Below are 25,954 nucleotides of genomic sequence, written 5' to 3'. Positions count from 1 at the left end.
CCGTAGCCATTAGACATCTGAAGTCATACGGTAGATACAGTATATGCATATAGCACTTTAAAAAAAAAACTGAATGTAATTGCCTATGCTGCTGGTTTTTGTATTGTATTGTCCATCTATGGTTGTCTGTATATGTTGAGTACGAACCAAGACAAATTCCTATCAACTTGTTGACATGGCAAGATAAATTATTATCTCAGAAACTCACGTAATGTTCCATTCATAAAGTTACTCTTTGCTTGTGACCCAGTGGTTGCGATGCTGTGGGAGTGGATTGTATGTGGACATGCATTTATTTATTGCTTAGATTCTAAGCAGGATTATAGTGGCCCACGGTAGGCCAGATGACATGGGGCTGCTGGTGCCTGGGTAGTTAAGGAGGGTTTAGGGATTATATGGGGCTTTTTGACTCCTACTGTGGCCATCCGTGCAATAAACACATGCACTCATGTTATATAGAGTATGAAAGGTTTTGGATGAAAGCGACCTCCCCGACGGTAGGTTTACGTTTTTACCTGTCACGGGGCGTTTGCATTAGCGGAGAAGAAGAAAAAAGGTAAAGAAAAGAAAAAAGCAAGTCATAAAGACGCCGCTGCCAGAGGCCAAGTCAGGAGGTCAGCAAGAGTGAAAAGATGAAGCATTTGTCCTCACGCAAGGCAACACGAGAGAGAGAGAGAGAGAGAGAGAATAGACAGACCGATATTTCGGTTTGGCCGATATCTCGGTTCTACAAAATTGTACAAGTTTAACATGTACATTCATCAAATTTAATCTAATAAATGTTTCATATTGATTATTGGCATCGGACCCAAAAACCCTGGCATCGGTCGGGCTCTAAGTGAGAGAGAGACGGCGACCTGCCTGTCCGGTTTTTCACACTCTTGGCTCCGCCGTGCATGCGAACAACTTGTAAATGACAGAGGAAGCCGAGGTGTGGAGACAAAGTGCCCCGGGCCTGGGTAGTTTACACAGAGCCGCAGCATTAATCCACCATCAACCCTGCCATGCCAATAAAGCACAACCGCCCTGTGAAAATAGGTAATGGTGCTTTGGCAGCAAAGTAGGTCTACATTTTGGATGACAGGATAAAGATGTAGGCTACTGTATTGCAACAATGTTGTGCCTGCCAGCAAGAGCTTATGTTGCGGGAAAGACTAAGACACTAATACTGTAGTGTAATGCATAATTTCGTCATTAAAACAAAAAAATTATGCTTTTAACCACATTAACACCTGTGTCCCTATTTTGGGCATGTCCCACTCCATCTCTATTGCAAAAACCAAAACCAAAATGTAAACTTTGCAAACTGCTTACATGCGCTTGCCTTGTAGGCTACCACCAATGGGTTAGAAATGTTATGGAAGAATTTTGTTCAAAAATTAGCCATCCAATCCATCAGGGCCAAGGCAGATACCACGCTTCTCGGCTACTCTTGCTACAACGACTGTAGCGGACCCAGCTGGCCATGAAAGGTTGAAGACTGAACTGATGATTTATTCGTAATCAACGTAGAACTGACAAGAAACACAGGCATGAGAATGCATCCTAAATCAGATACAATACACATCCATTATCCAACATCTCAATATCAGCTGCATAACAAACAAGTTCCAATAAACCATAATTACATATCCCATACCAGCTCAGTGGCCTTGTGGTTAGAATGTCTGCCCTGAGGTCGGGGTTCAATCCCCGGCCGGGTCATACAAAAGACTCTAAAAATGGGACCCAATGCCTCCCTGCTTGACACTCAGCAATCAGCATCAAGGGTTGGATTGGGGGTAAGTCCCTGCGACATACTAGCGTCATGTCCAGGGGGTGTACTTGTACATCAAGCTGAATCACGCTACAGAAACAGGAGATAGGCTCTCCTATGGGCCTCATGGCTCAGCAAGGCTTACTTACATATCCCATACAATCCATACAATACATTGCTTAAAACTACCATATCAAAATGCAATATGAACACCAAAACAATAAACCTCAGACATTAAATCACAAGAATAAGACCCTCAGACCAAATAATTTTAAAAAGAGATTCACCTTGGCTTGTCCCCTTTCCAGCTGGGTGCTAAAGTGGCATGTGCTTCACATGGCGTCCATTTGTTCCATAAAGTTTGGCTTTTGACCGTCAGTCCTTTCCATTTGCCTATCTTTCCATAAGCCTTGACCAAACTTTCTATATTAAGCACAATTTGTGTACTGGTCCCATAGTGATGCCCTTCTCACTCCTCTACCACTGAGGCTGTTTTATACTGCTATCTGCAGCACCATGCTGGGCGTCAGCAGCAACACAGGTGAACTTGATCAACCATCAGTGCCACTGCCCATTGATGTGCTTCTGAAGTTTGGACAGGAAACTAGTCAAATACCCAACATGGCAGGAAGCCCTTCACAATAAAAGTTTCACCATCCCGGGGTCCGTTACAACGACTCTTTTACAACCCCTACCCCATAAGGTTATTCATTCACACTGACAGACCAGCCCAGAACACCATGTCCATGCGGTTTTGTGTAAGTTCACAAAGAAGATACAACTTTTAGACCATAAGATACACACTTTTAGACCATATCCGTGGTAATCATATGGCCATACCTAACAACGATTCCAAAGAAATTGGCAAATTCTCATTTCTGTGTGTTTTTATATCAAAAGTCCATTAAAAATATTTTTTTAATTACTTCCTGAAAATGAAAACGTGCTGCTGAATGACGTGTAGAGATACACATCGAAAAGCCAATAAAAATGAAGCTCACCAGTTTCATTCCCATGCTTCTTGATTCCTCGACCTCCACAGCTGGTTTTGATTAAAGAACTACTCCGTTTTGAATCCAATTCAAGATGACATCCAGACAGTGTATTACTTGTTTTAAACTTAATCATCTGGATAAAATATGTATATATTAGAAATAGAAATAATCCGCTGACTTGTCCTATGTCTCTCTGACACTTTGTTTACAAACTAAATTCACATGCAGGAAGTCAGACTTTGACACCCCATAGCCTGGAGGGATGCGACGCTCTGTTCAGAAACTTCAGAGCCAGCATTTCCGTTGCCCTGGCCTACACCTTTAACCAGATTAACCATGGCATCCCTAGTAGCCTATGTTTGGCAAAGTTGCAGGTTTCAATGCACAAAGAAATCCCCCCCCAAAATGAGTGAAAATAGAAACTCACAACTTGTCACAATGATGAAACGCAATATGTGTTAAGTGTTTGTAAATTATCGCTAGTTGCATGACAAAGTATAGGGCTTAAGCTGTTAAAATATTAAACCAATATTAAGACATCCCCAATGTAAGGGATCAGCAGCATCTGTGGAGCCATGCACATCTTGTAATCTGGCGAGGTTGCTGCTGCTACCCAGACACCTGCAGGAGAACATATAATAATGGTACCAGGGATCGGTGGCATGCTTTTGACACAGCTAATAAGGCCATTACTCACCAGCCGGGCTCAGATTCTCAGGCCTCTTAGCAGTTCTATTATCAACAGAGTGACAGAAGTTGGTCCACAGTCGGAAGAGGGTGTGGCTGTGAGACAGGGAGGCTGTGAAGGGGAACAGGCTTCAGAGAGTGAACTAGGGTGCTTCACTCGCGGCCTCAGGCACGTAGCTCAGATTTAAGAATGAGTTAGCGTGTCAAGATAGCGTGTCTCGCTACAGACCACGCCCGCACCTGTCAGGTGTTGTGTGGCATGCTTGTGTGTTCCGTGCAGGAGCCTCCAGTCAGTGTGCATGTCCCGTGCACTTGTGTGCACACACAAACGCACGCATGTGGGTGTTCGCATGTTAGCGAGATACTAGGGGAGCGTGCCTCTGTTGTATCCTCTCTTCTCTCTTGTTGCACGCAGCTGCATAACCCAGTGATGATGGACACGTGATTAACTGAATACCTGCCTCGGCCTCAGTGCAGAGCCCTAGAAACAACTAAATATTTACAGAGTCATGCAGGGGCTGAGCACATACATTCTGCAGAGCTGTCTCTCTTTGCTCTGCACTCAGGTCGAGGCTGTTTATGTAAACTGCACAGGGGTGGGTGTGGGGACATCTGTGTCACCTCCAAGGCATTTCTGCTTTCTATAGAAAGTTGACAGCGTAAAGAAACGGCTACCATGACACCGACTTATTAGACCCACTCCAGTCCACACAAAGCACGCTCCACACTGCCCACTCGCTGACGTTGACTACATTTAACACCATTGTGCCATCCACGCACGCCACCAACATCACAGATCTAGGACTCAACGCCATCTGGTGCAACTCGATCCTGGAATTCCTGACAAACAGACCTCAGGTGGTGCAGATTGGCACCGGCACCTCCTCCTCCACACTGCTTCATACAGTAGCACTGCCCCCAGCCCCACTGCATTCCCTGTTCACTCACTGACTGTGTGGCCACACTGCTGATGACACCACCGTCATTGGCCTGATTTACAGACAATGATGGCCTCCAGAGAGGAAGTGAGAGAAAGTGAGAGCCCTGACATTGTGGTGTCAGGATAACAGCCTCCTCCATCTTAAACGTCAGTTTAACAAAGGACACGATTGTGGACCACAGCAGGCTGCAGGGAGCACATGCCCCCATTCACATCAATGAGACCGCAAAAAACATGATCTATTCCTAACGTGATGTGCTTTTTTTCTTTCTTTTGTGTAAGATATTTTTGGGCTTTTTCTGCCTTTATTGATAGGTTGAAAGTAATCTGACAGGAAATGGGGAGATAGATGGAGGGGAAGACACACGGAAAAGGCCGTCAGAATCAGGAGTCAAACCCGCGGCACGTGGTCAGGCTGGCTCAGCAGCCTATAGGTGCCCAGACGGTTGAGCTAACCATCTGATGCCAACATGATGTGCTTTTCCTTTTCTTTTACATATCTGTAACATTTCCCGCACAGAAAATAACACCTATTCATTCATCGGTGTAAGATGAGGTGTAACCGAGTATAAGACAGGCTTGAGCTTTGGGCCATGGTTTTGGGGCGGTCCCACAAACCAACATTTCTGAAGTGACAATTTAAGGACTGTTAAGATCTTTTAATACCTCTAAAATAAATACAAGATCAGTCCATAGGACCTGGTGAACGGGACGTATGGACTGGTAGCTGGAGAGGTGTCATTGAGTGAGGCTCCATACTGCTGCCGGGTGCTGCTCAGTGGCAGCCCATCTCTCCACATTGCATGCCTAATACAGTAGATCCTGCATGTGTATTTCATGAACGTGTGTGTGTGTGTGTGTGTGTGTGTGTGTGTGTGTGTGTGTGTGTGTGTGTGTGTGTGTGTGCGCGTAATCTCAATATGGAACTAGAAATGCTATCTCTGCCAACTTGCGCCTTGCACACAAATAGGCCTACATGTGTGCAAGCAGAGCGTGCCATGAAGTGCGCTCACCACTGCTGGTACGACTGCTGCTCTGAGTTCCTATAGAGCTCTCTGTCTGGGTACGAATGCTGCTCTGAGTCCTAGAGTTCTCTGCTGTCTGGGTAAGACTGTTGCTCTAGGACTGAGTCCTAGAGCTCTCTGCTCTCTGTCTGGGTAAGACTGCTTCTCTGAGTCCTAGAGCTCTCTGCTGTCTGTCTGGGTAAGACTGCTTCTCTGAGTCCTAGAGCTCTCTGCTGTCTGTCTGGGTAAGACTGCTTCTCTGAGTCCTAGAGCTCTCTGCTGTCTGGGTACGACTGCTGCTCTGAGTCCTAGAGCTCTCTGCTATTCTAAATCCTTTAGACCCGTTATTGACCTTTCACCAACCTTAGTTACGTCACCAAGAATGGTGGAACCTTATTAGCTGTTGGAAGACACCGACATACATACCCTGCATATACATACACGCACGCACGCATGCATGTGGTGAATCACATCTTGATGACATCATCAAGATGTGATTCACCATGTTAATGATTTTTTTCAGACCTCCAGTTCTAGGACACACAGAATGGGGGGACTGTTTTATTATTTCCACACAAAACCTTTAAGTTATATTAATGACATAGTAAAATGTTGAATGTTAGCTACCTTGATAATCACCTCAGGTGTGTTGCTCGCTGACAACAGACGATATGTGAGCTCACACCACGTCATAATACTCATAAACATGAGATGGATTGAGCCGATTACTTTGTAGCTATCTACAAACTGCAGCTATCATTGCAACTAAGATTTTGTATATAAGTGCAATAACATGTAAAGTTTGATACGTGTTGTTTTATGCTAGAAAAAGCCATTTTGTAGCACAAGCAAGTTGATCATCCCATGCAAGCCCCACAGCTGCATTTTGGCATTAAGCCGAAGTTTACAGACTTGTCGCCAACTTCCAGGTTGGCCAGCCTCGCCAATACAGATTTAGCATGCGCCATCAATCCAGCATTTCTCTCACTCGATGTAAAGGACTGGGCTACCAGTGCAGCATTCCAGACAGGTGTGGTGAATGTACATTTTGGTCTTTTGAAAAACATGTTTTGCATTCTTTAGAAATAGTCATAGCATGTTATCAAGAAGTTGGAGTTCTGAAAGCACCAGCAAAGAGCAAGCTATGCTTCTGTGATGGTAATGACCTTGAAAAAAGCATCATAATATCAAAACTATGATGGGACCATCAAAGCTATGTGTCGTGTACATACTGTAGATTTACAGTTCTAATAACTTCTAGATACAATTCTTAAAATCCAGACCCAGATTAAGATTATAATTATAATGTCAAGGTGTGCTGTGGCTGTTTGAAGGTTTATGGAATGCATCGTGCATGTTCCTGATTTACTGGCTGCTAAGTCATGAGTCAAGATTGACTATATTGCTTTGGAAAAGTATTGCACGTCATCCAATAATACAAACAAATCCAAATACCTGTAGGAGGGTACACAATGCAACAATGTCAGTAGGCTAACAGTCAGTTGTTATCTGAGACAACGTCTATCTAATGCCACAGGTGGCCCGGTTATTGATATCACTTCTACTATCAGCCAGTTAACAGTTCCATCTGAGCCATAGAGGGGTTGAGTTACCTCTGCTCAGGGGCATCACTTCTACTATCAGCCAGTTAACAGTTCCATCTGAGCCATAGAGGGGTTGATTTACCTCCGCTCAGGGGCATCACTTCTACTATCAGCCAGTTAACAGTTCCATCTGAGCCATAGAGGGGTTGAGTTACCTCTGCTTAGGGGCATCACTTCTACTATCAGCCAGTTAACAGTTCCATCGGAGCCTCGGAGGGGTTGAGTTACCTCTGCTCAGGGGCATGGTTGGTTAGTTGACGTAAAGGCCAGTCACTAGCAGTGATTATCACAGGCCAACCTGTTAAATGTCCTTAGTGCCTTGTTGGCTCGGGTTCGGGTTTAACATTGAGCACTTCCGCATTTTGGACACCACATTTTGGTGTCCAAATCGAAAAAATAAGTAGAGCGTTCTTCCGGGTGCTTCAAAACACCACTGAGCAACTTCCATCGAAATGAATAGCAGGTCCGCCCTCAATCCTTTGCCACATGGGTTCCAATCTTCCTGTTTCCTGTGTCTCCATCTCTCAACTGAACTGGTATGCAACTAATGCAAGTGAAGCACACATGCCTTAATAAATAAGGATAATTGTGGAAATGGCCTGTCCTGAGATGAGCATAACAAGTTATCTCTAAGTGAATACAATACATGTATGTACTAGGCTGCAGGCATTCTGTTTAATAAACGTCAATCTGTTAAAACGCTCAAAAAGCACACAAGACAGACTATGGCAGTGATATCTGACTATAGGCTACAGTGATGCAAATAGCCTGCATCCTGCATGCTTATAGACTCACTAAACTGAGAAACGACACATTCCTGGGATGCAATACTGTACTCGGTAACGTACTTTAACGTTGTTGAAGTAGGACTTGTGCCTGGGACCCAACTAAAAGACCACCGTTGGATTCCAGGACCCATTACATTGAAAACCGATTTACATCACTGCATGTATACATCTGCATTCACGCACGCACGCACGCACGCACGCACGCACGCACGCACGCACGCACACACACACACACACACACACACACGTCACTATTATTGGAAGTGACATCCTCTCAGAGTATCGTGCGGGAGATGTATTTTTGGACGACCATGGTTGTGTCAGTGAGGAAATTCCTTTCATATCTGCTTACTAGAAAACATCTGGCACCGTTCTATCTGTTACATCTCCATTCTCATCTAGAGATGCAGCGAATACTTGAGCCTGTGTGGTGCCAACACCAATCCTCACATCGTGATGGAAGAAATACTCTGATGGTGTATTTATTTATTATTATTTTTACTTTAAAGGAATACTTGTTCAACCTATCTTTATAGAGTAGGCCTATATAATTGGTCCTCACTAATGCTCATGATAAAACGTGGTCTGTGTCTCAGAGGAGGGCTGTGGACACTTCATAAACTCGCCTACATCATCATTCTGCAGTCATCATTCGGTCTGTCTCCTATATTGGTTGGGAAACGATCTGCTCTAGTCTAGACTAGAGCACACCTCCAAAAGTATGTTCTAGTCTGGCCTTAGGGAGTGCACCCTAGTTTTGAAACTGTATACATACATACATACATACATACATACAGTACATACATGTATATATATATATATAATTATATATACACACACACACACACACACACACACACACACACACACACACACACACACACACACACAGGCTGCAGGCTTTCTAGTCCTGAAAAGTTGCAATGCAAAAATGGAAGCCATCGTTCTCACGATAATGAAAATCTAAACATTTTTGTAAAAAAATCTTGTTTACAAACAAATCTGCCTAATGATGATGTCACTGGAAGACGGTTTCTAAACTGCCCACAGCCCTCCTATGAGACACAGACTTTTTTCATGATTATTAGTGAGGACCTATTATAAAGATATGTTGAAAAGTGGTGAAGTGGTCCTTTAACAGTTAAGCATTTGACTTGTTTACAACAGGGTCCACCTTGTTCAATTCATCAAAGAAGTGTCCACCCACACACACACAAACACACACACACACACACACACACACACACACACACACACACACACACACACACACACACACACACACACACGTGTGCGTGTGTGTGACAATAAAATAAAATAAAATAAATCATTGGTTATACAGTGCAAAGCAGTGGTTCTCAAATGTTTTCATTTCAAGTGTTTCAAATGTACAAATGTTACCAAATGGACCCACATATAGGTTACAGACCAGTAAGGGTCCTTCTGGTTTCTAACTAATTGTTTAGTTGGGGCCTGGACCTTCGAGAACCACCGGAGTCAAGAAAGAAGCATAGCATTCCAAACAGTTATATTAAATCAAGACAGATTGTGATGGCAGGTAGCCTACTGACTGTAGAATGGAATGGCGTGGTATGTAAACATCATACTAATCTGATCTCTACCGCCCCCTACAGGCTACAGAGGACAGACACCGACCGGTTGCATGAGAAGCAGTGAAGGAAATGAGATAATCCCCCCCCCCCCTCTCTTCTCTTTCACTAACATGCTTCTTAAATTGTTTCATGTTGTCTTTCCTGATCTCGGTTGCCTGGCAACGTCTGTACTATGTCAGCGGTGGCCGCACGGCAGGGGGCGGAGCTGTTAGGTGAGAAGCCCTGTCAAGCACGCGCGCACACACACGCACGGCACGCACGCACACACACACACACACACACACACACACACACACACACACACACACACGCTAAATCTTGTATGCGCAATGCACATGAACAAAACATAATGCATGGTGGACATGCTGAACACTGACATGTGACTTCCTGTGATCAGCACCACCACAGCAGCAGACTGTTAGCCTAATTAGGCTAGAGGACTGTAGTAAGCTGGACCAGTTAGGAGTCCTTCTAACGCTATGGACGAGAGCTATAGTAAAGCAAAAATGCTTGCACGAATATAAGTGCCTCGGCTCGCTGCCTCACCTCCAGTCCAGACAGAAGTTGTGTACATCTGTGGATCCATCCACGTAAAGCCTCCTGGGCACTGGGCTGGGCTGCGAGTCCGGACAGGCCACCTGAGAGAGCCCCGTCTATAATTATGATGATCCCTACAGCTGTTTATTAACAGGCATTTGACCTCCGACCCATGATACTTACACTCATAATCACACACAGCCACGCTATGGTTTACTACTTCTTTACAGAGACAGGCTGTGACTGCTCGGGCTTTTTTGTTTTCTTTGAACGTAAATGTCCCCATAAATTTAATACTTTTACTAACTGGAATGTTAAGAGTGTGAGTGAATAACTATATGGATGTGAAGACAGAAGGAAAAAAAAGCTTTTTATTTTATACTTGTCTCATCGGAGTCGATGAGCTTAAGTTATGTAGAGTTGACTGCCCTCTGGTGGTAAGGAGATGTAACATCCAGAGACAGGAGCACCTGTTTATGATATTTATGTTTCTTATCTATTTGGTTCTCAGGTTCAAACAATGGACCCACCCATACTATTGATAAATGTATATTTGTACCAGTTGAGTTAATTGCAATCAGCTGTTGTTGACCCATGCAGCTCTGAATTAGCCATTATGAAGAATCCATGCAGGGCAAGCTGGTTGATAAAGTCTAGCCAAGAGAAGTCTTTTTCATTAACTAATTTTAATGTGTCCATGGCATGTACAAGGCACAGAACCCCCAAGTAATAAATAATGAAGTGATAAAGAAAATCTACATAATTAAGTGGCTGCAATCATACCCTGAAAAGCCTTTATCCCAAAATGGCTTAAGCAACTGACCCCTCACATGTCATTTGCATGTACCATACATTTTCATACCATAAGGAAGTTTAGATTTTTTAGTTTTGCATTTAAGGATCTTTATTGTTTCTGGTCTGCAGACATTGTTGTTCTTATTTGAGGGCTGCTGTGATAAGCTTGTTTCTGCATATATACAATACCCGTTGTGCACATAGGCAGCCCTGTGTGCATTTTACTCCCTGTTTACACTTGTCTTTCAATGCAACGTTTGTCATCTGATCTGATCATAGTCTGTAGACTTAGATCTTACTGATAGTGGTATACCATACCCCTTCACTAGATTGCCCAGCTCACATGAGTTCAGATTAACTCACTTTGTTGATCAGTGTCCCTCAGGAGTCTATACTTGGTCCATATCCCTGTTCCCTCTACGCAAATTTACATGAATGTAGGTATTTAGAAGAAGCTATTTTGAGAACGACACCAAATGTCTTTGCCGAAAATAGCCCATCTACAAGCTCACAGTGTATCTTGTTACGACTGATATGTTGAAAGAAAAGAAAGAAAAGCTATCTTACTTTATATTTATGCCAGAAGCACTGTGGGAATATCCCAACACAAATCTGAACAGAAATGTCACATTATAGTTGAATGCCGACACAAATTTGCAAACACAGCATAGTTCCAATCAGACACCATCCAATCACAAATGTTGTATTGAAAAGACAAGTGCACAATAATTAAACAGATTTATCCAACATAAAAATAGAAACTTTTTAAAAGTGTTAATTATTCAGAACAGAAAAATAATGCTTCCTCTGTCGCTGGCTGTTTGTCAGCCACTGTTGTGAAACTGTACAGAAGAGATATGACATTGATGCTATTTAAGAATGGATGATTGAAAATGCCTCAGAGTTGGCATGGCTCAAGGTGCTCAGGCTTTGGGGTTGTATTATAGACAGGTGCGGTGGGAAGCCTGGAGCCCACGGGCCCCCTTGTTCTTTTGTCTGTTCCAGTGGGGCCCTGGAGGCACATTGTCAGCCGCAGCAGCAGAGCTTTCATGGACAGACGCAGGAACAGGAAGAGATGTAGACGATAAAGACATCCGTTTGAAGTGGTCGAGCACAGAGACGCACGTGTGTGATGCGCTGCATCATCCCCCACACCCACTGTCTCACGTCCCTGCACGCACATCCCTCATCCAGACTCTGGGCACATCAGGAAACGAGGTGGCGGGACCAGCGCTCGCTCGTATAGTAGTTGAGAATCTATGCCTCTTGGTCTAATTCCCTGCCCTCTTCCTCTCACTTTCTTTCCTCTCTTTGTTTTCCTGACAATGGCAGCCTAGAGAGTTCAACAGGGTCTCCTCCTCGTCACACCCCCCTCGTTCCAGTCAGAATGAAATTTGGCATTTTTTGGCAAACTGATCACTGAGGACAAAAAGAGTGTTGTCTTTGCTCTGAACATGTGGATTGCTTCTGTCTGGATCGAGTGACAGCTGCCACAGTTTGATTGACATTTGAGGGGGATAGTAAGGGTCAGGTATTGAGCTCGACATCCCCTTGTCCAGACCCCCAGTCCCCAAAGTCTGTCTCCCCGCTGGAGTAGGGCGGGTTATCCAGCGAGATGCCACGCCTCTCCCCAAACACCTTCTCCTGCAGCTCGATGATGTCGTTACGGATGTCAGCCATCATGAGCAAGAGGAAGTCAAAGGAGCCAGGCGGTCCCTGGGGAGAGATGGGAAATGGAGTCATTATTAAGAATGATCGCAGGGCGTGTCTGCCTCATTGTGCCAGACAATCGGTAAAGCATGTTTCCTTTAGGGCAGTATGCGTTTATTTAAAGCTGCATTCTATTGTTGGACCATGATGTCAGGGGACCAGCTTCTGGTGAATCCAGGTGAAAGTATTTTAAATTGACTTCTATTGTTTGGACCATGTCAGTGTAGGGTGCAACAGGGTGAATCCAAGGGAAAGCTAATGATGCCTAATTTAGCCCTTTTTTTTTTTTTAATATATTTTTTATCCCACGATTTTGTAACCCATTTTTCACCCCTGTGTCAATCATCTAATGTGATCCTGGGCTCTACACACCCTCCACCAACCTGGGGAGAGCAACGGACTTAACTCATGCTTCCTTCATGCTTGAGTGTCCAAGTTGCTCCTTTACACCTAATAGGGGGGAGTTTCCCTGGTTGGACGTAGCGCGTGGAAGGAACACGTTATTCCAACCAGTTCCTTTCCCCTCCATCAGGCGCCCCGGCTGGCCAGGGGGAGGCAGTTTAGAGACCAGGATTACTGCATGTTTTTGTGAAGGTATCTACCCTAGGGGACACGGGGAGAACATGCAAACTCCACACAGAAAGGCCCTTTCGCCAACCCCACCTTCGGGTATGGGTACTGATGACGCGGAGGAGGAAACACGCCGCCAGCACCCACAGCGCCCCGAGCGGGAATCGAACCCAGGACCTTCTAGCTGTGAGGCGACAGCACTACCAACTGTGCCACCGTGCCCCTAATTTAGCCCATTTTGACCTGAGAGTTCTAAAAACACCTTCTAAATCCTAACCTACGTTTTCTGAAAAACTTTAAATCTTTATTCCAAAAATAGCAAAACTAGCAGATATACAATCCCACAACGCATTGCTTTGCACCACATTTCACACATTTTCACATATTTATTTTGATGCTTTTGTGTGACGCTGTAGTATGATCAACTATATGGCATTCATTTACGAAAAAAGCACAAAAAGGTTAGAATATGGAGAAGAAGTTTCTGTCCTACAGCAATGATATATAGTAACAACGAAAATAAAGCTTTCCAGAATGGAAAGGAATGACAACGTCCCAGGTGCATCCATGCAATTTAGTTTGAGTTCTTTAAAGATTTGATTTCAATATTGGCACTGCCATTAAATGTGTAGGGGTATCTGAATAATTGTTGTATAATACTTTTGTAAAATAAGGAAATTAATAAACATATGTTTAAAAAGAAGGAAAAAAAGTCATATGGGCACAAAACCTGTTACATTAGTATCCATTAATACAAATAAAAGGACGTCTTTTTTCATATCAGTCGTGGCTTTGCACCAGAAATGAACGTGTTTCATAGACAGAATACCTGCAAATACAGGTTATCTCTCTCTCTGTCTCTCTCCCCAACACACACACACACACACACACACACACACACACACACACACACACACACACACACACACACACACACACACACACACACACACACACACACACACACACACACACACACACACACACACACACACACACACACACACACACACACACACACACACACACACACACACACAATAAGATGATAAGAAAATGTTGGTTATTAGGAGAGTCTACATAGCTTGATAGCTTGCCTTGGAGGGACTATTTCAGACTATTTCAAGACTTACAGGGTCACCTCTGGGACCAGGCGCTCCTCTGTCACCCTGTAAATAAAACAGTGTCCAGTTAGTGACATACATCACAAATATCACTTTTAAATGAGTAGAAACGGCTATGTACATATTAGAATCAAAACGGAACTTTCTGTACCTAAACCACAAAAGACAACAGTAGATCTATAATTTCTCATTATTATTTTATAATGTGTTTTTCTATAATTCTGTAGTAAAGAAATCCAGACCCATTCTATGCAGAGTTCTGACCATACGGCCAGACACAGAACGGAACCGCTTCAAACCATGTTACCATGTTCAAAGATACTTCAGGCAGTGTTAGATTGGGTACTTGGAGTTGGCACATGCACGCATCCATGCTCTCTCATTCAGTATCTGAAAATATAAACTGTTATAATGACCTTGAGTCCGTCTTTTCCTGGTGACCCTTGTGGACCCTGAACAAACGACAGCATACAGAGTTTCATTAAGAATGCCACTCTGTTCAATAAAACAAAAAAAGTTTTAATGATAGATCAGTTTTATGGTCATTTGAAATAGTAGTAATTTGAAATAGAGAGCAACAGCTCAATACGTAAATAAAGTGTGTGGGTAGAGTGGGTAGTGGTTTAGTGTTGTATTTCACAAAAAGTCACGTTGTGACCTCATATGACATTACATACAATACGTATGTTAGTTATGTTAGTCTTTCAAATATTTTGGTCCCACTGGGGTTTGAACCCCAGGACTGTCTGTTTGTGTGTATAAAGCAACATGTGTGCGTGATGAACCACAACCATAGAACCATAAGGCACTCACCACTGGTCCCCTTCGGCCCCTCTTGATGTGTGACAGGTCAGGCTCGGGGCCCATTGGTCCCATATTCCCCCTCGGCCCCTGAGGTCCTGGCAGACCCCTCTCTCCTGGCTCCCCCCTGTCACCAGGTTCACCTGGATGGCCTTGAGGAGACAGGGGTGGGTGGTTGGTTGGGTGGATGGATGGATGGATGGATGGATGGATGGATGGATGGATGGATGGATGGATGGATTAAATAAAAACATTACCTGGGACTCCAGGTGCTCCTGGTGGGCCAGCTGGAGCGGACAGTAAGGGGCTATCGGGACCTTTTCCTGCACGTCCTTGTGATGGTTTATCACTGCTGTTGGCCAGCCCAGGAATCTATGAGCACAATCATAAACATAATACCAAGTACCAACCATTACAAAGTAATGGCATAATAAATCTGTATATACACATACACTGAGGTGAAACCACGACCTAGGTAGTCATGTTCATGTCCTCAAGACAAGTACTAGCAGTGTACCTGGTTAGGAGTGTGTGTGCTTCCCAGTCTCAGTTTGAGCTGCAGCAGGCTGTTCTTCATGTCGACAAAGTCCTGACAGGTGAAGGAACAGGAACCGGCACTCATTAGCGGGTCGGACTTCCCCGATGTACTCACTACGAGACAAAACAAAAACACTGTCTAAAACTGGCTTGTGATGCCTGTAATACCCTGTAATAGATACACAGAACGATGAGGACTTGAACATGGAGCTGTACATCACTCCAGGACTCGACCTACAGTAGACTCTCCTCTCGCCTGGCCCCCGAGCTGTGAGATGACTGCCCTCGCTTGGCCTGTTGCTTGAAAATCTGTTATTTTCAGCAAGCCACAAAGCATATTGGCGCCTAACTGCGGTGAAAAGTTAGCGAGAATGCAACCGGACACTCGGTTCTACAGACTGTGAAGTTTAATCACATGAACCCTAGGCCTAGAGTCTTAAGTCTTATTTTAGGTAAAGATATTTGGTGTAGAGAGAATAAAAAGGAGGTGGCCTAGTATAGACCCCCGGGGGACTCCAGTCAATCAACAATGAAGTGAACAACACCAGGTATTGTACTGTTTCATTTCCGTTACGGTCCGTCAGCAATTGCATCTTTTGCATTATTTATTTAATATTTAAGGATTCATTGAATTCATTTGATAATTTTGAAACTAAAACTGCAAAGCATAGTACCTTTGAAAAACATCAAGGGTTCAAACACAATAAAGTTGAGTGTTTAGGGTGAAGTTGGCAGGCAGCACACCTACCTGCAGCGCTAAACAGGAAGCAACTTGAACAAAACATGGGCAGTTATGCAAAAATTGTTTTGTGTTTGGGACTGTAAAGTGAAATGTAATGAATTAGGCCTAAACTTTGAAAACGCACACAAGCACGCACGCACGCACGCACACGCACGCACACACAAAAAACCTTACTTCATACCAGGAACTGAATGAAAATTTGTTGCCTTTATATGCACCCAGAGGTGCTTGTTATCTAGATTATACTGTCCCAGATGCACTGTCCCAGATACACCGTTAAACAGTACATCTGCTGTACAAGTGATTATACTGTCTCAGAGTTACAGACCTGTAAAGGTCCATTTGGTTATTAACTATCAAACATTTAGCTGGGGACCCCCCTGGAAGCCCCTCAATGACGTCTGGTTTGAGAACCAGTGATGTAATTGAAGTATGTTGTGTGTGAAGTGTGTACGATGACATATTTGTTTATGTCACCCGTGTGAAGTGAGGGGCGCTCTTATCATCATACGTTATCATCATACATGTGCTCATTCTGGCCAATCACCATTTTTGTCCTCACTTTTGTCTTCAATGTTTGTGTTTACACAAACCCTCAAAGCTGGACTCAAAAAATAAATAAAAACGATTCTACTGTACTCAACTACTGTAACTTACAGTTATGTCTGAGGATGCAGGAGCGTTGGTCCGGGGCCAGTATGTAGCCGCTGTGACAGCGACACTGGAAGCTGCCAAGGGTGTTCACACACTCCTGGTCACACACACTGCTGCTGGACTGCTGCTCACACTCATCAATATCTGACCATTTACAAGAGAAACAGATAGACAGAGAGAGAGAGAGAGAGGGCGAGAGAGAGAGAGAGAGAGAGAAAGAGAGAGCGAGAGACGCACACACAGAGAAATGGTTACTTAACCACTTTCAATCTGGCGTCTGTTTTAGGCATGTCATTCTGATCCAGGTGAACATTTCCGAAGATTGGCTATTTTCGCTTTTCGTTGCATGACTAAGTATATATGGCATAACCACTTATAGGCCTACATCATTGCTATTAGAGAGCTATTTAACACTATTTTTTAACAAAAGACATTAAATAGTCAGTCACTCATACTTGGGCCGAACGGCCCTATACTATACCTCTACCCCAGCATCCACTACTGGCTCTATTTTACTTTAGGGTTTGGTAATGGTTGGATCATTCCCTATTTTCATGATAGCCACTGGCTATGGACTATATGGACTATGGAATAAACCTCTAATCTCCATATTAAATATGATCTGGTTTGTTAGTTCTGGATATGAGCTGACCACCCAAGTTTCTTCGATCAGAGAGAGGTTTTGTGACACCAAGGTACAGTACTTTTTTTATTTCTTCCTTTCACCATGGTTTATAGTTCAGGTACTGTACGCATGGCTGCCTGGGTTGAAGCTGTAATACTGTAGACTCAGTGAGAGCTGCATGTGGTCTGAGTGAAGTTTGAAATGTGGAGCGAAGCCGTGCATTTTGAGTTTAGCGATCTGCTGCTTTTGCTATTTTAGAATTTGAATCGTGAAAAGTACAGTTTTGGACACACGAAAGAGACGATATGCATAAATGCATCTCTATATCATCAATAAAAACCTATTTCCATAATTATGGAGCTGTCTGATGGAAATTGTCGTGGATTCAAATTTTACTTGAATCCAACATTGAAAATGTTATAGGACCCAGAATTTGGGTCGAGACCCACTAGTTGAGAAACGTGCCAAAAGAAAAAATGGGCACACACACAAAGGATAAAGATAATAAACGATGGAAATGGATAGCAAGGAAAAACAAATTGTGCAGATTAGATAAGGCTCGTAAAACATATTGCACGCACGCACGCACGCACGCACGCACGCACGCACGCACGCACGCACGCACGCACGCACGCACGCACGCACGCACGCACGCACGCACGCACGCACGCACGCACACACACACACACACACACACACACACACACACACACACACACACACACACACACACACACACACACACACACACACACACACACACACACACACACACACACACACACACAGTGTAAAGATTAGTCTACTGGTACAGTAGTGGCCGTACAGTATCGGCAGACAGTATGTCCGGGACGGGAGACAAGCAGGAAGTGGACTGACCCAGACAGTAAGGAGACTTATGGCTGCGGTGTCTCTCACGGTCGAAGCGGTAACCTGGGTAACAGGTGCACACAACCCTTCCAAAGTTGTCAGTACACTGCTGCTCACAGGGCGAGCCAGCACACACATCTACACCTAGAGAGAGAGAGAGAGAGAGAGAGAGAGAGAGAGAGAGAGAGAGAGATGAGCTTCTAGCTAAATCTGGCATGTTAAAAAGACATCATGTTCAATTTATTATAGTAATAATAATAACTATATATGTATATGGCAATTTGTATAACATGAGTTGCAACCTGCTGAAAAACAAATGGGACAATGGGACGGTTGGGACCGAATGCACAATACATTTTAACTTGTAGAATGCTAAAAGAATATAGTCAAAATAAATAAGTTAATACAATTTGAATCATGGATAACCATAGAAGGATGATACATCAAAAGACAATATTATTTACATGAACACTTTTTGAAACATATGTTTTTAGAAGTGATTTAAAAGATAAGGGTGAGTGAATCAGTGCAGCACGTTATGAAGGTGAGTATTTGAATATTCTGTGTAGATTTGCAGTGACAGACTACAAAGTCATGCAAGTAATAGCTCCCTCTAGTGGACATTGTGACCCACTGTCTAACCTTTCCACAGACTGAAGAATCAAACCACTTCAGTCTCACCTTCACAACGCAGACAAATGGATGGAAATGGTTTTGTCAGATGTACTATCACTGGTGGTATACACTACTCCCAAAGTCAAAGTGATCACAGTCTAATGATAGCATAATATATATCATATAGGCTATAGGAAGTAATAAACCACGTTGGCACTCATATCTGACCCTGATTGTACAGTAGGATGTATTCTTCAACCACTGTTTTTATTTTTGAAAGACTTAATATTGTTTTAAATTAATTAGTTACACTCCTGCAGATAAAGATGAAGAACCAAACGAAGGGAGATGTCATATATTATATCATGACAGCATGATGCAATAAAAACAATAGAAGATTAATATTCTGTGTGAGATAGGTTGAGGATAAAGGATCCATTCAGCCGTTTTGAAAACAAGAAGTAACTGTGTCTTTAAATAAAGGCTGAATAGCCAGTACAGTTTGTACTGTTTTCATTAGTAGGTTTATATGTTTTTAGTATCACTTCCCAATTCATTTCTGGTGATACAACAATACGCAGTACTACTCACAAAGGTATTTGTTATCTATGCTGTTTATCTTTAACCAGAATACATGATTTTCAAAGGAAATAGAATAAGAAGTACAAAGAGAGTTTTATTTTTATTTATTTTAAAACATTTTAATGGCTTTAATATGAAATGCTATTTTTCAGTGTTTTCCAATTTAAATAATTTTATTTGTCTTTGCTTGTGTCGTGACAAAGTCTTATGATCACTGCGCAATATGCCAAAGCATTTTCATTGTGTCTAATCTGTTCGAAGTTTGACATTTTACTTTTTTTACTTTATTGTGGTTATCGTGTTCTTGGTCATCTACCTCCATTGGAAAGAACTATGGGTCAACTCCTAGCAGTTTTGAAATTAGCTATATACTGAAATAAAGGTGACTTGACTTGCAACTAAGGGTTTCTGATTTGGATATAAATATTAGAAACGCACCAAAATTGTGACTCAATTGAAATATTAAGTTGCTACTGTATTGGGCAACTCCAGGCACTTTTTATGGTATTCTTTATTGATATTTCCTGTTAATGTTCATTTTCCAAAATACGCATGTAAAGGTGTTTCCAGTTCCACCCTACTGCCGAGTCAATCTACTGTAACAAAGTTATGGAAACATTAACTGGAACAGGAAACGACGATTAAACTGTAAATTAATTTCCAAACTATAACACTAACAAAGTTTTCTGTGCAGAAGATGCAGTCTATCAGAGTTGACATTGGATCAAAGCATATCATTCATCTGACCCCATCATGTGTCCAAGCCGCCCCCCTCCGCTGAGGGACGGTGAACATTACCATGTCTTCATCAGCTACAGCAGCGCCGATGTGTGTTGGACCCACAACCTCATCGACGAGTTGGAGTCCTGCAGCTTGCAGGTCTGCTATCACGAACGCGACTTTGTTCCCGGTCGCACTGTGCTGGAGAACATGTCCGACTGCGTTCAGGAGAGCCAGAAAGTTCTGCTGGTCCTGAGCTCAGAGTTTGTGCGGAGTCGCTGGTGTCTCCTGGAGGCCAACATGTCTCTGTTCAGAAACCTCCTGGAGCGCAAGCCCATAGTTCCCGTGTTGCTTGAGCCGGGAATCAGCATTCCTCTTCACCTCTGCCACCTCACCTACCTGGAGGCCAGGGACCCAGACTTTCTCATTAAGCTGCTCAAGGTGCTCTGCACATCCAACCATCAGCTGCAGGGCAACACGGTTGCACCCTTCCAGCCTCCATCCATCTACAACGGGAAGGTCCTGCAGCCTCTGACTGCTGTCAACCAAGAGGTGCTCCACAAATGGGACACCGGCCGGTTCAGTGACATGGAGGTCCCGGATCAGCTGCGGTTGTTCATTGAAGACCCAGACATGTATCTAAGAGCTGTGAGGATAGTCAATAATGTTTCTGAGAGCAAAGTGTGGTTTCGTTCTCTTTGGTTAAGAGTGTTGATGTACATTGCAGCTGTAATAGTTGGTGTTGGATTGACGCTACTAATAATAGTAACAGTTCAGGTTGAAGTTAACTTTCAACAAAATTTTACAATTTACTATTGTTATATTTCCCTGTTCGTGCCTTTGAGTATCCTTGTTCGTCTTTGTATCTGGAAGGTGGAAGATGAAAATTATATTATGGGGCAAATGCAGAAAGCAGTCGGACAAGCAAACACACTGCTTTGTCAAGATAAGGTTTTAATGGGCTGTTGTTCCAATTCCAAAATCACTCTGGTCTATGTTTCTCTGGATGGGTGCAGGCGTGAATTTGCAGAAACATTTTCTGAGTATGCCTGCACAGAGGAAATGTTTCACAGAGCTCTGGTCTTCTTCTCATCGGGTTATGCCTGCTGCCTGGGCAAAAGGCACTTCCCCTTTCTCCAGCCTAGCGCCCCATGCCACCTCGAGGGAGGAGTATGTTTCTGCCAGTATGTTTCACAACAGCTGAGCAGGGGGAAGTGGAAGTAGTGGTAATAGTATAAATATAGTATAAATGAAAAGTTCATAATTTTTCATATGCACATGGCTCTGTTTCCTTGGCCACTTACCAATGATTATATCTTGAAATGGTGAAATAAACATGATTTTTTTTACTAAGAGAGTAAAGCTGTAGTAAGGAACCAGCTGAGACAAACTGTGTCATCTTTTACAGTACCACAATACCAATAAGACGCCCTGAGGGAGAGAAGCGACCTCGCCATTAGGTCACGTGCACGCATCCACCTGGGTGACAGCAGACTGCTGGGCGAGCGCTGGCGCTTTGGCATGGGGGGTCAGATCAGAGTGTACAAAAAACGAACTGAGAGACACATCAAAATGTCTCTTCTTTCTAAACATGCTATACACAGGAAGATTCTTTGCAAATGAGACAGAGCCTTGATTTATGACAGACAGACAGAAATGGACAAAAACATAACCTTGGAGGTGATGAGTACTGTAGGTGTATCAAATATATATGAATTATTCAGGCTCATGTAGAGAATAGTTGTATTGTTTACCTACCTTCAGGTATGCACTGGCCCATCACAAATCTGAAGCCCTCACAGCACTTCCTCCTGGAAAACACAGACAGACAGACAGACAGACAGACAAGTTCACAACACGTTGCAGATGCGACTCATTGTGAGCTTCTAGATCGGTGATTTTCGGCGAGCAAAATTGCGAAAAAGTACAAATCGGCTTAAGAATTATAGAATGAAGACTTTCATTATATGGAAGATAATATTGCCCAAAATTGCAGAGCCGCCATGGTGTCTTTGAGTCAGCTCATTATTAGTATTGTTTTTTTTTTATACAGGACTTACATTAGGGCATTGCAGAACATAAAGTATATACTGTATATAAATATATTCAGACAGTAGACTAAACTAGACAGCAGGGTCAAGGATCACAGCTTAATATTTAGATAGTAGGAGACATTAACAGAATATATTACAATCACAATTTGTAGGTGAGGAGCCAGTATTGGATTCCAGCCAGGGGTGCAATGTACCATAAGAAGTCATGATAAATTATATTACATACTACAGTATATGATTGCCAAGGCATTGCAATCACGAGAACACTGAGAGCCTTGTAGGCTACACAGAGTTGTAAAGGTATAGTCAGTAAAGTGTACATGCAGCAGGAAGAACAGAGTTGGGTAGAGTAGCCAAAAACTGTATTGTACTCACCTAAAACTATTGTTATGTTAATATAATAAGGACTTCAGTGGAAGTAAAAGTAGTAGTCATCCAAAGACTTGAGGAAGAGGAAGAAAGTATCTACTTTATGCGAACGTAACTGTTGTGTTTGAAAATGTATACATTGTCCAATATAAATAGAGAATAAAACAAACAGAATGTGCATTTAATAACAAATGGGTAAAAATAAAAGTAACAAGCAGAATGCCATATTATTTATCCTCAAGGAGGACGATGCATGAGGACTGAGGTTGTAACAGGAGGGTGATGGAGACATTGGAGAGGGGGAGAGAACGGCTTTGAAGCCCAAGTTATACTTGGTTGTGCATCATGCCGTGCACCGGAATGAGCCCATCCAGTGCATAAATAAAGCATTGCACTGTGATGCGTTGTGAACTCGTAAATCGAGTAAAAAAGTACAAAATAAAAAATAAGGCATGAGCATGTGCAGGGTTGAGTCATGTATGCAATACGGGCCTCACACAACTGTCGTACACACAGCCCACGTTGCATCAACATTCGTTGATGACAATCAAAACAAGGTTCTTGGCAGTCTGTGCGAGAATCACATTGGTCTGTCGGTACAGCACTGATGGAGATGTATTATAAAGTGTAGGATTTGCCAGGGGAAAAAAGAGAAGCTTTAAAATCTTGACACTGAACTTGAAGCAGTGGTAAGAAATCCAACTGAAGTAAGAACCACACAGCATGGAGCCATGTGTTTTATTTTCTCTCTTTTTATAGTTCATATTGTTGAATATACAGCATATTGTGCTATGTTCTCATGGAGTCCAGTAGAAGTTCACCTGTTTGTCTCCCTCTACTTGTAAATGCAGGGCTGAGCTGATTGTTTTTTATTTCACTCCTAAATCAGATATCTAACATCTGGGAAATTCAACATTTACGTGGACAAATTCAATGAGCATTTAACTGAGCATGAACTATGAACCAACCTAACTTCCAACAAAAAAAAAACTTTGCTTGCTAAGCAGTCTGCTAATAATTTCCCATAAGCAGTCATCTGAATTTTTGCCATATTGTGCAACGAATATCATTTAACTTTTTTTAAAATCCGGAATGGATTTATAGTGTTTTGCAGTAAAACGCTTTGGATCCTCACACAACAATCCACCACATGCTACAGAGATTAGGGCAGGAGGACCGGAGAGGAAACTGGAACTACTACAGAGCCTTACAGCGTAAAAATAACAAGCAGACATACATACAAGTGCTATGTACACACAAGCAAGCACAAACAAACGCATGCGTGGATGGATGCATGCATGCTTACCACACAAAACATAAAGACCAGACACATACACAGGAAGAGGAAGATTGTGCCTAATTCATGCTCTGTTGGACAAGGTCGTCACGCGCCGAAAATAGCAGAACTACAAGCTCAAACGTGTTATGTCTGTGATGCGGTGTGAGCTTGCAGGTCAGCTATTTTCGGCTTGCCATGCCGTCATGCGACAAAGTATAAGTCAGGATTTACGTAGGAAGACTCCTGTCCGGAACACAGCATGCTCTTGGCGGAGGGAATTTAGCATGCTACCTCATTCATGGCCCCTCTAGATGACAATTTGCTTTTATTCTCCTCCAAAACTCCATGCAAAATAACTCTAAATCACTCCGAGACCCCCCCACACACACTCCACCCCTCCTCTCTCTCCTCCGAATGAAAAATAACCTATAAAACGGCGACGCTAGCTAGAGCTTGATGAAATCCAGATGAGAGCAGCCTCAGTCTGCATGCTGGGGATGGAGGAGATGGAGGCTGCAGGAGATAGGCGCTGCTGAGGTGGAAATGGGATAGGGAATTACAATGGGGTGCTGCAGGGGTCCTGCAGGGGTCCTTGGGTCAATAAAGACTTTTATATTCATCACAACGTCAGAGCATTGATGCCTCCATGTGCTGTCAGAACGATGATCCGTTTTGTCATGCAAAACTTCTTGCCTGAGTTTCTAAAGAGGAAAACAGGAGGTGCTGTTATTACTGCGTTGCTATAGTTACAGTACAAGCAAGTTTACTGTATTATGACATGTTCCGGCTCATTCCGACTGATGTGGAATTAATGAGAATGTTTCGGCATCCCTCGTCTCTCTCCACAACAGATTTTCCCAACGTCTTTTGGGCACAGGCAAGATTATTTCTTTTGGACTGGGGCTGTAAAATAGACAAGCTGAAGCCTCCCTACTCCCCCTACAAACATCAACAGACAGCCTGTCTGTCAGTCATTCTGTTGATGGGAAACGGGGGTTAAGGGTGATTTGAGGGATGAGACAATAATACTCAGGGGTCTTGGGCATCTGGCTGAGCAGATGGGGCCAGTGGGAGATGTAAACCATGTGCTTTTCTAATGTCAATGGAGGTGCAAGAGCAGTGCTGAATGCTGATCATCATTTGTAAACTCTTACGAGTTACAAATGGATAAATGGAGCCCGTGTGTGTGTGTGTGTGTGTGTGTGTGTGTGTGTGTGTGTGTGTGTGTGTGTGTGTGTGCGCGCGTGCGAGTGTGTGTGGCTTCAATACACTCCTTTACGTTGTCACTCCCTCTGTGGACTTTATGTACTTTATGTACTTTTAAACGACTGTGATTTGAAACCTATTGATGTATATTCATGTTGCTCTCTCTCTCTCTCTCTCTCTCTCTCTCTCTCTAATGTACTGCTTCACTGACAGATTGTTGGCCTTTTATTGCTGGTCTTCAGTGATAAGGTGTCCATCTTCTCCATATCAGTTTCATTCTGGAGAAGATGATCCTGTCCTCAGGGGACTACCTGAGAACAGGGAATTTATCTACAGGCTGTCAATCCCCAAGGCCAGCTCAAAGCCTTAAAAAAACTGCTTCAAATATTCATTTTGTGGCATTTTCTGTTGTCATTGGAACGGCAGATAATACCACTATACTTTCTATGTTAGTACAGCCAAGAGATGGGGTAAGAAGAAAACAGGATAGAGAGGAGAGATTACATGCAACTCTTGATAGGAGCCAGATATATGCAACTGTAGGATGATGTTTGGTTTGTGTTTATGTTTATGAGCCAACCCACTAAATGTGGGTAAAATGGCACTTTAACCCATTTAGGCCTGACGTCGAAAATAGCAGACCTATAAGCTCGTAGCGCCAGTGGCGCGCTATGAGCTTGTAGATCTGCTATTTTTCAATAGCTACAGTATAACATAATGCTTAGTTAAAACACCAAAACGGGTTCCCGCCCAAAATGGGTTTTAATGTCTCTATAT

General features: G+C 43.1%; 2 protein-coding genes across 3 annotated transcripts in view; one reads left to right on the top strand and one right to left on the bottom strand.

The window, feature by feature from the left end:
- Positions 1-10,699: 10,699 nt before the first annotated feature.
- LOC308315510 (collagen and calcium-binding EGF domain-containing protein 1-like) overlaps positions 10,700-25,954 on the bottom strand; it is a 40,997-nt gene continuing 25,742 nt past the window's right edge. For both annotated transcript variants that reach the window (XM_080763531.1, XM_080763532.1), the window contains 9 exons: positions 22,028-22,080; positions 18,362-18,496; positions 16,861-17,001; positions 15,442-15,575; positions 15,182-15,296; positions 14,937-15,076; positions 14,540-14,575; positions 14,133-14,168; positions 10,700-12,435 (listed from right to left, as the gene is read on the bottom strand). In XM_080763531.1, coding sequence (XP_080619657.1) covers positions 12,247-12,435; positions 14,133-14,168; positions 14,540-14,575; positions 14,937-15,076; positions 15,182-15,296; positions 15,442-15,575; positions 16,861-17,001; positions 18,362-18,496; positions 22,028-22,080 — 979 coding nt within the window. In that variant the 3' untranslated portion in view covers positions 10,700-12,246. The remainder of the gene's footprint in view (positions 12,436-14,132; positions 14,169-14,539; positions 14,576-14,936; positions 15,077-15,181; positions 15,297-15,441; positions 15,576-16,860; positions 17,002-18,361; positions 18,497-22,027; positions 22,081-25,954) is intronic.
- On the top strand, positions 19,403-21,583 carry LOC308315500 (uncharacterized protein). Its single transcript, XM_080763517.1, has 2 exons — positions 19,403-19,562; positions 20,244-21,583. The coding sequence occupies exon 2, from the start codon at positions 20,303-20,305 to the stop codon at positions 21,491-21,493; it is 1,191 nt and encodes a 396-aa protein (XP_080619643.1). The 5' UTR covers positions 19,403-19,562; positions 20,244-20,302; the 3' UTR covers positions 21,494-21,583.

The sequence above is a fragment of the Protomyctophum bolini genome (assembly GCF_963924005.1).
Source record: "Protomyctophum bolini genome assembly, chromosome: 1".
Classification (NCBI taxonomy): domain Eukaryota; kingdom Metazoa; phylum Chordata; class Actinopteri; order Myctophiformes; family Myctophidae; genus Protomyctophum; species Protomyctophum bolini.
This window is presented reverse-complemented; position numbering and strand designations above follow the sequence as displayed.